This window comes from Alligator mississippiensis, chromosome 5, assembly GCF_030867095.1.
Source record: "Alligator mississippiensis isolate rAllMis1 chromosome 5, rAllMis1, whole genome shotgun sequence".
NCBI classification, from domain to species: domain Eukaryota; kingdom Metazoa; phylum Chordata; order Crocodylia; family Alligatoridae; genus Alligator; species Alligator mississippiensis.
The window spans coordinates 121698194-121711385 of record NC_081828.1 but is presented as its reverse complement, the minus strand read 5'-3'; the positions used below and the strand labels follow the sequence as shown (position 1 = coordinate 121711385).

At 43.3% G+C, this 13192-nt stretch overlaps 1 protein-coding gene and 1 long non-coding RNA gene across 2 annotated transcripts in view; one reads left to right on the top strand and one right to left on the bottom strand.

The window, feature by feature from the left end:
* EGFR (epidermal growth factor receptor) overlaps positions 1-13192 on the bottom strand; it is a 235064-nt gene that overhangs the window by 68779 nt on the left and 153093 nt on the right. The window contains exons 2-4 of the mRNA XM_059728641.1: positions 10189-10340; positions 5697-5883; positions 4679-4813 (exon numbers count right to left, since the gene is read on the bottom strand). Coding sequence (XP_059584624.1) covers positions 4679-4813; positions 5697-5883; positions 10189-10340 — 474 coding nt within the window. The remainder of the gene's footprint in view (positions 1-4678; positions 4814-5696; positions 5884-10188; positions 10341-13192) is intronic.
* Positions 3587-13192, top strand: part of LOC132250866 (uncharacterized) — a 52199-nt gene continuing 42593 nt past the window's right edge. The window contains exon 1 of the long non-coding RNA XR_009462528.1: positions 3587-3727. This is a non-coding gene — a long non-coding RNA (uncharacterized LOC132250866). The remainder of the gene's footprint in view (positions 3728-13192) is intronic.

Sequence of the window (13192 nt, the reverse complement as noted above, 5' to 3'; positions counted from 1 at the left end):
GCAGTAGAAATGAACATTTGTCTTATTTTCAGCAGCTAGAAACTTGATAGTATTGAATATGAAACCACTTTACTGTGCCTAGAAAATAAAAATTGGGGGTGTCTTTATATGTGCACCAGGGTGTGGGGGTTGAGGGACTGTTTTAATTAGAGTGGCTCTTAGAAGCTGCCATAATTGAAACACCCTCAGTGCCTCATGTATTCAGCATCCCGTACTTCCAAATGGCCGCAGGATTGCTTTAACTAAAGCTCGTTTTAATGCCTCTGTCACCATTTTGAAACACGGGGACACTGAATACATGCAAGACCAAGGCTGCTGGAGTGTTCTAATTAGAGTGCGCCAACAGATTTGATTAATCAAGTCTGCTCTGATGTGTTCTAATTACAATACATTGGAGCAAGCATCAGGCACGGGCCCTGAACGACCAACTAGCTTCTTTGCCATAGTTTCTGTAAGATCAGAAGCCATAGCTGGATTGTAACTGGTCATGTGCCCATTACTTAGTATAGGCAACATTTAAATTGATGTTTTTGAACAATATGCTTCTAAAAACAAAATGAAGAAAAGACTGTGTTAGCAGATCCCCAGCATTTACTCTTTCCACAAGGTAATTTATACCCTTAGTCGTTTTTTTCCTTTGAAAGCTCTGACAAAAATAGTTTTCAGCTCAGAACTATGCAGCATTCACACACTCAAGAAAAAGACGTGACAGTGAACAGCTTTTTGCCTCTCCATTTTTCCTTTTATTTTCGGTTTTCTAGGGGCAGGTCAAGTCCCAAGGACACATTTAAAAAAAAATCTGCTCTTCATTAAAAAAATAAAGGCTGCTCCAATAAATTAATCTGAAATTTATAACACACAAGAAGTATTTCCTCCTAATAAACCTTCCACCCACTAACATCTCATGGCTCTTTCCTCCCCCACTCTTCACTGACCATTAAATAGCTGAACAAATGCCAATACTTGTCTAATAGTTGACTAATTTACTGTGGGACCAAAGAACTTTGTCTAAGAGTTGAAGGTTAAAATGCCCATAGGACCTGGAGCCAAGTTATTCCCTGGTTTCCATCTCTTGTAATTCTATTCACCTTATTTGGGTTCCATTGGATATATGTCAGTGCACAATTTGGCTGTTAGAGCTTAGCCAATTACTCAACAAGTAGATAAAAAAACATATATTCTTCCTTTATAGTACTAAAAGTACTCAGCAGTGAAAGCACACTCTTCCATTTCCCTCCCTTCCCCACTCTTAACTGTCTAAGAAATGAATATGGATTTGACAGTACTTCACTGAGCCAGATCTAAGCATGGACATAGATTTATGTGCTTTCAAAAATACATTTACCTCCATATTGACTGAAAGCATCCCTATTTCTGGTCTTTGTCCGTCTATACTTGCCTACACTCTCAAACATACGTGGGTTTCAAGATGAGCACAAAGAGGAACATAATATAAGAAAATATTTATGCAACCTCAGATCCCTTGCATGGTTTAAGTCAGGGGTTTTCAACCTTTTTAAAGGAGCGTACCCCTTCTGGGTACACTTCTGGTGGAGTGAGGTGTGGGGGAGATCACGGTGGGTGGACGTGAAGTGGCGGGGCACGAATACGGCAGCGGTGCAGGGTGGTGGATGGCAGTGGCCGCTTGCGAGCTCCATGCCCCCCCCCAGAAGGTCGGCCAGCTGGGCTGTGCTGCCCCCCCCGCAAGGGGAGCTGCTGCTGCCTGCCCCACCCCCCTGCTCCTGGGAGCCAGTGTCATGGGGAGGTGGGTGGCAGCGCTCTGTCCCCGCCTGCCTGCACATACCTCCTAGCTCCTTTCCAAGTACCCCCAGCTGACAGCTCCTGGTTTAAGTCAAGCACAGACCTTTATGCCTTGCTTGACCAGAGCCTTACTGTGTACATTTAAAGCTATTATATTTACTCTAATGTAAGATGACCTGGAATATAAGACGATCCACCAATAATTAGATTCTATATATGGAAAATGTATAAATTTCTTATAATTTTCCAGGTATAGAATCTAACTACTGGAGGTTTGCCTTGAATTTGTCCACCTCCCACTACTACAGCAGGAAACATAAATTGGGAGGGTGATCAGGGGGGTTCCCCTGCCCTGCAACTTTTCTTCCCTGCAACCTCTTTCTCCCCACCCTCCCTCCTTACCATCAGACCCTGCTCCCCACCGGGTACATGCAAGTGAGGGGGAAATTTGAAAACACTGACTTTGAAATAAACATACTTGTAGTACACTGAATATAGATAAATTCCTATCCATACCTACAGACTTAGTTCATCCAGTATTGATGCAGTTTACCTTTTCTGAAACTGTTGCAAGTTCTAGCACAGGTCCTCCATAAACACAATTCTAAGCAGCACTTTTGTACTTATTTATATGTAGTATAAACTATACATGATATTAATCCAAAGCCAAAAGGGTCATGATTTACCATATAGTTCACTGGGCTGGGCCACAGCAGCAGCAGCAACATTTAAAGCCACGGTGACTTCATAGCTCAGCTGCGCTTATTATGGGCATTTGTACACGTTTGCGCCTCAGGGCTTTTAAAAGCATACATTTGTATAAATACCAAAATGCGCATCAGTGCTGATAAAATGGCAGTGGCGCGCTTTTGAAGTAAAACACATTGAAGGTGTTTTAGTTCAAAAGTGCACTGCCGCCATTTTCTGCATGCTGACGTGCATTTCGCCACATACAACTGCAGCACGCAATGCAGCGCAATGCATGTCAGCTTGTGAGACAAGCAGACTTGATTACTCAAGTCTGTTCTGACATGTTGGAATGCTAGCGTGTTGCAGCGTGAAAAGGTATGTGTATAAATGCCCTTTGTGTGTGTAGTTCAGATACCTGCACCACAAAGGATCCCTGTGTTAATTAGCCCCCAACTCAGGACTGGAACCAAATGTTCTCATTACAAGTCCTGAGAGCCTCCAAAAATGTATATGCAGATAAAGTGCGGGACAACCTGGTCCGGCTCCATCTCATGGAGGGCAAGGCCACACTACTCATATGTGCTAGGCTGAGAGAGGGGGCGACAAAGGGATTCTGGGTGAACTGTTAGGTGCCCCGTTTGGTGACGTTTACCAGACACTTACAGCTAGTGAAGAAACAGGAATCATTGGAAATGGGAAAGAAAGGCACAGCTCAGCTATGTGAGTGAAAAGGAAGTAAAAATGTTTTCTTTATAGTGCCTCATCATGACTTGAAAGAGTTGGCACTGAGGGGGACTCAGTGCAATGGGCACTAGCATATATCTGATTCAGATGTTCTGTACTAACCTATCTTTGTGGTAGGTTCCCATCAGTATCTTTGCCCAATATGGGCTAGGTGTTTTATAGTCATACTCAGTATTGGCTGCATTTCATCTACTCCACATTTGGTTTTGATTACTGAGCACATATTACTTTTGGCAGCATTTTAATGAGAGACCGTGCTGTAACAGGGGCCAACAATGCACCCTGCCAGGTGGAGGGAATTACACACCCGGGGCAGGACCAGGTGATTAACCCACCACAGCCAGTATATATCCGGCGGCAGGACAGATACTTTTTGCTTTTGGGCACAAGAAGACAGTGAGGGGCAGCTGAGGCCCTAGACGGTGAGGAAGACCAGAAGCCCACTTGTCGACCTTGGAAAGACGCTGAGACCGCAGGACCTGAGACAAGGAGATACAAGGCATCTGTGTACCTTACGACTCCGGCAGCTCTGGTGAGTGTGGGGAGAACCGGGACTCGGCAGACCAGCATGGTGGGGAACCCTGAGCAGTAATAGGCACCCCGAGACGACAGGCAGGCAGGAGGATGCCACGCTGGTCCAGAACCCAACCCCAGATCTGCAACATCGCCAAGAGTGGCAACATAGGAAGCAGAGGAGGAACCAAGACCGCTCCTACTGCGTGGCAGATGCGAGAGACACGGGGAACGTGCCTTGTTAACAAGATAATCAGGGCTTGGAACGTTCACGCTACATTGCAACTGGGAAGTATCCAGTACCGAGTTATCTGACCGGCAGCTCGGATCCGCCTCGCTAATGAAGTAATTAGCAAGGCTATTGTTCTTGAGCTACTTTATTTTGGGAAAATAAACCACCAATGAGCATGTACCATTGGGGTGGCATTTATTGATCCCTGGCCTTGAAAGACCACTGATCTCCCTCATTTTCTTTCAATCCAAGTTTTGGCAAGTGAATACAGCAGGGAGACAAAGCTAGGATCACTCACCTGCTTACACATGCATTTAATGAGGTTTTCTTGTATACAAATATAACACAAAGAATTCCACCACCCCCTGCTGGCTGGGGGAGAAATCCTCGTCTTATGTTGTAGTAAATAAGGTATTAGAGAGGAAATGTGTAGGCATTATTTGATTTGTCTTGCTTTTTCTGAAGAAATGCATATTTAGGGCCTATTAAATCCCACTGAAATCAACGGGAGTCTTTTAATTAACTTTGGAAGAAGCCTGGACTTCAAATCTTGCTGTAAAAGATTGGTGTCAAAATCTAGTAATGTCAAAGAAAGGCAAATACAAAATTGATACAACTGGGGATAGAATGTAAAGCCACTACATAAACATACAGAGTTATAAAACTGGGACTCTATAATGCAAGTAACTGGCTGATGGAACTACTACTTATAATGGTGCGAGTGTTATTCTGACTTACAATTAGTCAGATTACTTGGAGAATCCAAAAGCAGACGAGGTTTTTTGCTGATATCAATAATATCATCCCAGAGAACTGTGTCCATGTTACATAGTTTGGGATTGTTGCTGATTTTAACTCCTCCACTAAGAATTTCTGCAAAAGAAAAAAAATTAATTGAAGTAAACTTTTTTTCCTTAATGGAAAGAACATAAATACACATTTCTTTTTCTTCATTCATCGGAATACCATGATGATGGAAAAGGGTAATCCATATGCTAGCACACGTGAAGATGCAAGCCATGCCTTCACATATCCCTAACACCTAGTTAGATTGACGGAAGTGATGAATATATAAGAAATGCACAACTGGGGTCAAAAATACATGCCTGAAATTTGCAAGGCCAAGTACTGCTTTTGGTGCCTTGATTTTCAGATGCCCAACCTCAGGCATCTTTTAGAACTTGTGAAAATCAGGCATCTTAAGTTGGACACTGAAGAAGTCTCTAGTCACTTTGAAAATGTTGGGCAACACTCATTGGGTGCATCTACATGTTCATTAACGTAACACTATTACTGTGCATTAAGTTTACTACGTGTAATAACAGATACTAACTGAATGTTCAGTAACATTCAGCATAGTATGCCAGAGCATGGTCTTTTTGTGACACTAATGCTTGTAGACTAATTCTACTGTGCATCAGCACATTGGCACAGCTTTTGCCATGACGAGTTAACATGCAGTAGAATTAGTCTACTATGTATGCATTTAGTGTCTTGTGTAGATGTGCCCATTGTGTTGGAGTTCTATAAGACCAAGGTGGTTGAATTCTTGCATGTAAATGCCGGGTATTTAAGGCAAGGACCTTCCATTACTACCAGGGATACTTAGTGCCTGTAAATTAAGAAGGAAGCCAGGTAAGCTACTTATAACCTTATACAGAGCATCATCTCTGGAACAGCTGAAGGGAAATACTTCTTGATCAGGGAGTCTGCTTCCAACAAGATAAACAGCATTATATATACCACTTCATCTCACCTGACAGCCGTTTCATTGGCAGCTCCCTGAGTCCCTTGGTTTTATTCATTTGATAATTGGATAAAACTGCCAGTGCATAAAAGCCATCATACAGCACATTCCCACGGATGATCTGGAGATTCTCTAATGGAATGCTGTCCACAGTGTTGAGCGCTATGAGCACATAACCTGCAACCTCCTGTATCGTCTGAGGAAAGTGAGAAAGAACAGAACAGTTATTCTGTCATGCTGTTTCAGGAAGTAGCATTTGATCTTGATGAGTTAGCTCTTTTTCCCTTGTTTTGTTTTTCAGCTCCCAAGTGGGGGTGGTGGGGGATCAAGATTTAACCTAACCTGGAAAAAAAAAATCATTGGGCACCTGGAGCTTATGTGCTTGGTCAGGAGGCTGAGTGACTCCATATGGGCATGAAGGGGAAAATATGAGCCATTTCAGAAGAAATGATAATCTAGGGTGGGGTACATGGTTTTAGCTTGTGCTCCTACATATGCTCTTGCTCAATCCCAACCTTCTAGCCATACACAAAATCCTCAAGCACATGCTTATCACACTCTGAACCTGCACTAACTTGCATGGCTAGAGGTATTGTTTAAAGTCCAGGCCAGGCTTTAGCTCAGACTAGAAACCCCCCACCTTGAAATGAGGACACAGGCCGGAGCAATTGAATGCTAATAGCTCCTTCACATGATTCCTCCTCCTCAGTGGGACTGAAAAAATTCACCCACAAATTACTAGGAAAGTATCCCAGAGCATTTTAGCATAGAGAATCCCAGTCACAGACTAATGACTGAAGAAATGGTGAGGACATACTAACACAGATAAGTGTTACAGCTGGTATGGAAATGTTTAGATCAGAACTATCCTAATCTGGGCACAGGCCAACCAGGTTTAACTGTGTCACACAGACATAGACCTAGAATGAAATTATACTATTCACTGATTGAGGTCCAAGGGGTAAGGCTACAACATCTCAGCCCAGTAAAGCCTATCAAAAGTCCAGTAACCCGTCTCCAACAGAAACAGTTGCTGCTTTTTTAATACTTCCTCAGAAGTAAGTTGTTATGGAATGACAATTGATGCTAGGGAAAATATTTAGCTCATCCAGTCAAGTGGTTGATTTATATCTCTAAGCATGAGGGTTTCCATCTTATCTCAAACCGTTACTTTAAAAAGAACTTTATTATTTATTAATTATGTGCAGAAAAGCTCAAAGTTGCACAAAATTATGCAGGTGTGGGGGGGCCTATGGGTAGGTGTGTGGAATTTGGAGCCCCAGAAGGGGGGACCCCTGCATACCCTGGCAGGATGTGGGGTACTGTGGGTAAGGAGTGAAGGGAAGCAGCAGGGCTGGGGGGCTGTGGCTTGGGAGCGAGGGGCAGGGCACAGGCATATCACTGCCCCCCCCCCATCCACACAGTCATATTACCCTCACCGGTGTCCTCTTTTTTGAAACTGGAAATATGGTAACCCTACAGGAACACAGCGCAGCTGTGTGTAGAGCAACACCCAGCAGCTAAGTCTGTGGAGGGGAACAGGCAGGGGCTAGAGATAGAGGCCCCCATGGCGAGGGAGGGAATGGGGCAGGGGCTGGGATGAATGGAGCCCCAGGGCTGGGTTGGGTCATGCAACAGAGCCATGGGAGGCTCGTTCGGGGTGGGGGGGGGCCGGGGGGAAGAGAGGAGGTGGTGCAGCTCCCCACTGCTGCAGCTCCCCACTGCTGCAGGTACCCCTGGGGAGGCATGGGGGACATGTGCCCCCTGGATTTATGCATGAGGCAGAGGCAGGCTGCCTGCTGGGGCTCTGCACCCTGCTGCCTTTGCCTCAGGAGCTGCGTGACACCTTGTTGTGCCTTTTGCTGCTGGGTGGCAGGGGATGAGAGGCTAGTGCGCAGCTCCCAGAGCAAAGGCAGCAGTGTGCAGAGCTCCAGCCCGCAGTGGGCAGCTCGCTTCTGCTCCATGCACAAATCCAGGGGGCACATGCCCCCATGCCTTCCCTGCGGACGCGCGCAGCAGCAGGGAGCCTCGCCCACCCCAAGGAGCCTCCCACAGCTCCATCCCATAACCCGCCCCAGCCCTGGGGCCCCATTCACCCCAGCCCCTGGCCCACTCCCTCCCTCACCATGGGGGCCTTGATCTGCCCTCCAATGCCTCTTTCTTTCCACAGACTTACCAGCTGTGCACTGCTCTATACACAGCTGAGCTTTGTTTCTGGCCACATGTGTGCTGGGGATGCTTGTGTGCATCTGTGTGCCCCCACCCTCCTGCAGCAGCCCCGAGCCCATGCCCAGGCTGCCTTGAAGTCCTCTGCACTGCCACTGCTGCCCAGCTGGGTGGCCCAGAGGTGTCAGCGAGGGCAGCGGAGTGGAGCCCAGGTGTGGGCTCCAAACCCCCATAAGTGATTAACACATTAAAAAAAATGAATGCAAGAACCAATTAACACATTATTGGGCACATTAATGGCAATCAACAGCCCTATTTTTCATCTGTGATTGTGTATGCGTGTGTACATATCTATGTACATACATACACAGGGGTGTGTATACACACACACACACAAATATGCACACACAATGTGTATACATAAATATACAAAATGTGTGCGCACACGTGTGTATGCATGTGTGCATAAAAGCTATTACTTCATTATCTCTCTGCACTCAAAAATTCAGTGGAATCTTCTTACAAAATTTGTTACAAAAAGAATTTCAGCACAACAAAAATAGTGCCAAATTTCTGCTGATGGCCCATAGTAACAGTGGTAACTGGACCTTGTTAAAATGAAAATTTACTGCTGTGAAAAATTTCTTACAATGAATTTTTTTTTCCAGTGCATGTATGTATAATAGTGCCTTAATGATATGAATACAAAGCCAAAAAACCCCATGGTACTGTCCATCTTGTTAAGATAAGCAGAAATGTAGCACTCATAGGAAAAAGATGATGAGAATGTAAGAAGAAATAATTTCTGGCTGCAAAAAAGGTATCAAGTCAACAGAACTCAGCATCATTCTAATCTTCATAATTATAATCTTTATAAAATCTTTTAAAACCCTTTTTGATATAAAGAAATTTAGGTACAAGGAAATGAATTTCTTGAAGTTCACTCCTGGATTCCACTTGTATTCTAAACTGGCAGCTGGCACCAGAGGAACTGTACCTTCATGGCAGATTATTTCAAAAGCAGGAAGGATGATCTAGTTGCTAAAGCAGCAGACTGTCAGTTAGGAGATGTGAGCTCTGCTCCCAGCCACACTGCCACCTTTCTTTGCTAGCTCAGATAGACAGACTGTACTAGGACAGAATGCTTTTTTATCCCTGGTATATCTAGTATATAGATATAGCCCTTCTTCTCTTAGATTCAGATGTCACTATGATTGTTCATGGACACAAATGGGAGACAAATGTAGCACAAGACAGTTGTTCATGTGCTACTGCTAAGGACTACCTGAAAAATCACTCACAAATCATACTAGATGGAGAATGCAACTGCTTGCTTACTCAATGCAGGCAAATAGCACTTAAGGGAATTTTTACACGTGCTTCAGGAGGTATGGGGGTGTTTTAATTAGTGAGTCATGCTAATTAAAAGTGCCTGAGCATCACATGTATCAGTATCCCCACACTGAAAAATGGTGGTGGGGCACTTTGAACTAAGACTCAAACGAGCTTTAGTTCATAGTGCCACACCACCATTTTTCAGCCTGGGGGACGCTGATAAACATGACGCTAGAGTCTGCTGGAGTGCATTAATTTCTATGCTCCATCAGACTCGATTAATTGATTTCCAGCGCATCAGAGCAGGCTCCTAGCGTACGTATAGGAGCTTTAAGTGCTGATGGATAAAAGAAATATGAAGCTTTACATGTCTCGGTTTCTCGCCCCGTATATCAGAAAGTCAATAAATGAGCTGGAATTCTCGAGGCCTACACTTGAAAATCTGAATGCAGGCTACCCCCAGTGAAGTTCCATTAATTTTTCAATTTACTTCATCCATGGATTTGCTGAAGCTCAAGGTTGCTACAATTTAGGACACAATGCAGAGCTGTACCTTCCCCCATGAGAGTATAGAGGCAAGGGAAAGAGGTGCAATACAACTTTCAATTTAAAAAGCATTATTGTTAAGCAGTGGGTGACTGGCAGAAACTCAGCTCATTAGTCACTACAAAATCATTCCTCAAAGTGCCTTACAGAACAGCTTGAAGCTCAAAATTGCTATTTACCTATATGGCTTCTCCTATAGCATGCAGGTATTTCCAATATCCAGTCTCTGATGTGTCTAACTGACAGCAGCTGTGTGCTCGAAAAGTGCTTAACTTTGCACATCATTTCATACATATCTCACCTTCAAAGCACAGTGAAATTCCATAAGCAAGTAACTTTGCATTGTGCAAAAATATCCCAACCAAGTTAAACATTTCAGGAAGTTGTGCCAATCTCATAGGCATGTGTTTTTTTGTCTGTGTTCTGGATTGGAGTAATATGATTAACTACTAACCTTCAGGAATGAGAGATCATAATTGCGCTCCACATACGTTATCTCCAGATTGCCAAGTACTATCTCACAGTTGCTATACATCCTCTGCAGGCTGATGAAATGGTCCTCCAGATTCCCCAGCTGTGTCAGCTTGTTACTTGTTCCTTGGCATACTGGTGAGAGAAAGAAAGCTCCATGAAACAAAAGATAAACCAATACAGTGTTTGTGTCCAACTCTACAAATATCACATCATCAGGAAAGCGTTTTGTGTGGACTTTCAGAAAAAGCAACAACACAATCAATATTTTGTCCATCTCCTGGAATAGTTCAGTGGGATGTTCCTCAAGAGCAGAGATTGATGCAAAACAATATTGGGAATATTTCTCCATCATCTGCATTTTTGTGATGGGGTAAGGCTAAAGCAAGGACTCAGGGGTGTTGGTTGTAGCTGTGTTGGTCTAAGGACATGGGCAGACAGTTCTTTGGGTAAATGTGATTTCTTTTATTAGACCAATTAAAATAGTTGGAAAAATTGTTCTTTGCAAGCTTTTGGGATTTGTACCCAAAAGCTTGCAAAGAACAATTTTTCCAGCTATTTTAGTTGATCTAATAAAAGATATCACATTTACCCAAAGAACCTTGAAACAAGGGCTCGTTATTTGGGGATCTAGATTCAAGTATCTTCCAGAATTTTGTGACCTACATATACCAAATCCTGGTGGGTGGCCATGGATTTAACAGAAGGCAAAACAGATATACACCTTTATAGACTGACTAACTAAATAAGATTATATATAGAGAGAAAATACAAGCTTTTGTGAACCTGAGTTCACTTCATCGCATGTTGTCACCATCAAACAATTTAATTGGAACCCTGTTCTGCAAAGTGACTAAAATGGATGCTATGAATTTTTCTTGTAGCTCAGGACCACTACGTTAAAATATCAAAGGGAGAAAATAAGGCATCTTCTCCCTTAAACTAACATACCCGCAAATTATTACATCACGTACAGTCTCCCTCATCCACTATCCTCAGAAAAAATAAATCTACAGCCTAAATTATGCTCATACTTACACCTGTGCAATATCACAAGGCAAACTAATAGTGTTTCACCTGGGTAACCAAAGGACATAATTAGATCTAGACAATCTATGACTGGTGCTGATATAAAGTAAAGAAAAAAATCCAGCATGATTTTCAGACCCCAGACTGTATTTTTATGATGGATGATTTAAAAAAGAAAAAAAAAGTAATTTGCATTTTATTTGTAAGAGAACATGGTCTCTATTAATTTACTGAGGCATGGAACCCCATAGCAATACCACTGTAGTTACTATATGGTACCAACGCAGGATAACTGGTGCAGCTAAAAGACTTCAGAACCATCAATTTTTTCCTGCTTCTTAAAAGGAGGCTTTGTGACCATAATTCAGCTTTGTTGCTGCCAGCCTCAGATACTGCTCAACTCTGATAACACTTAGTGCATTGGCTAGGAACTCACGCATTTTCTAACAACTGTATCCTGCAAGACAGGATACCCTTAAGGATCTCAAGTCTTCTTTCAGTTTCCTTTCCACGTGGCTGGCAGCTTGTGGCCAGTGTAGCAAACGTATTATACTAAGCTCTGTGGAAAGGGAAGAAAGTCCTCTCCTCAAAAGAAATTTTCAGACTGAGGCTCCTCTCAGGTTACTGGGAGGCTGCTTGATTTAGACAAGATAAAGGGTGCAGTTCAGCCTCACTCAGAGGTGTGGACCATGAGATGCTTGGGTATCTGGTAAGGGCAGGAGGCATACATGAACTCTAGAGGAAGTGAGAAGCTTGAAGTCCTCAAACCCTTATATCCAAGTGAGCCAGGAAGGGTTGCTTTGGTGCCAGCTCTTGCCAATTGAAACAGCAGGATTCAGTTAGACAGCCCAGAGCTAACAGGACCCTTCAGGGTTCAGACAGCTGTAGCTGCAGTAGCATCTGGATGCCTGACGTATATGGGAATTGTCCTGACACATTTTATTTTGGCGCACACATGTAGTTAATGATGCCTAAGTCTGCATTCTCAACTGAGAAGCAAAAACCTCCACATAGGGGAATGCTCCAGTTATGTAGGTTTATGGTGGCGTGATGGAAAAATTAGTACTTGCCTAACACTGCATTGTCCCCTTTTAGAAAAACTAGAGGAACTGTCAAAAATTAGCACCAGTATGTTTCATTGTAACAAAGGAATGGGACTTCAAGTACTTGTACATGGCATGCTTTGTTAACGCTATAACGTAGTGCATTTAACTGTTCAACGCAGTATTACATAAAAGGAGGACCCCCCCCCATGCCTTCATCCAATTGTTCTCCAGCTTATTTTTAAATAGCTAACATTAAAATATCATCTCTGCTATGCTACAAGTGAAAGTGCAGCACACAGAACAATACATTCAAATACTGGAGCAATTCAGTGTGAGCCATGATCAAGGGCTGGTTCTGAGTTCAGATACCAATGGTATAAAAGAAGTGACTTCAGTGGGAGAACCGGGCCTTTATTTTGTACCATCTGTAACTGCAAAGAAAAGCAGACCCCTAATCTCAAGGGGACAGTGACAGAATAGCTTTGTGTGCGTGTGAAGAAAAATTAATGACATTATTATTTATTGACACAAGTGAAGGAAAAAACCAAAGTCTGTAAGAGATCAACAGAGAGAGGACACTGGTTCCTGAAGCAGACAGATGACCAACTAGCCTTGGGTAGCCACCACAGCAGACACTATTACAGCACCATCCCATTAAAAGCACCTAACTCTTTATTTGCCTTGGCTAGCCCAGGATAGAAGTGGACATGACACCTATGCTGGTGTAAATTGTTATGAAAATTGCTTCTTTTTTATGCTAGTACAAATGCATCAGGTGACAAGGCCCCATGTAGGAGAGAAGATAACTTAGTAATGCAGAACTAAAAAGAAAGTTGTCAGTTGGCAAAACCATTTATTAAACATGGTATTTCCCAGTGCAATGGACACCATGGTATCGTGGTAACATATGCC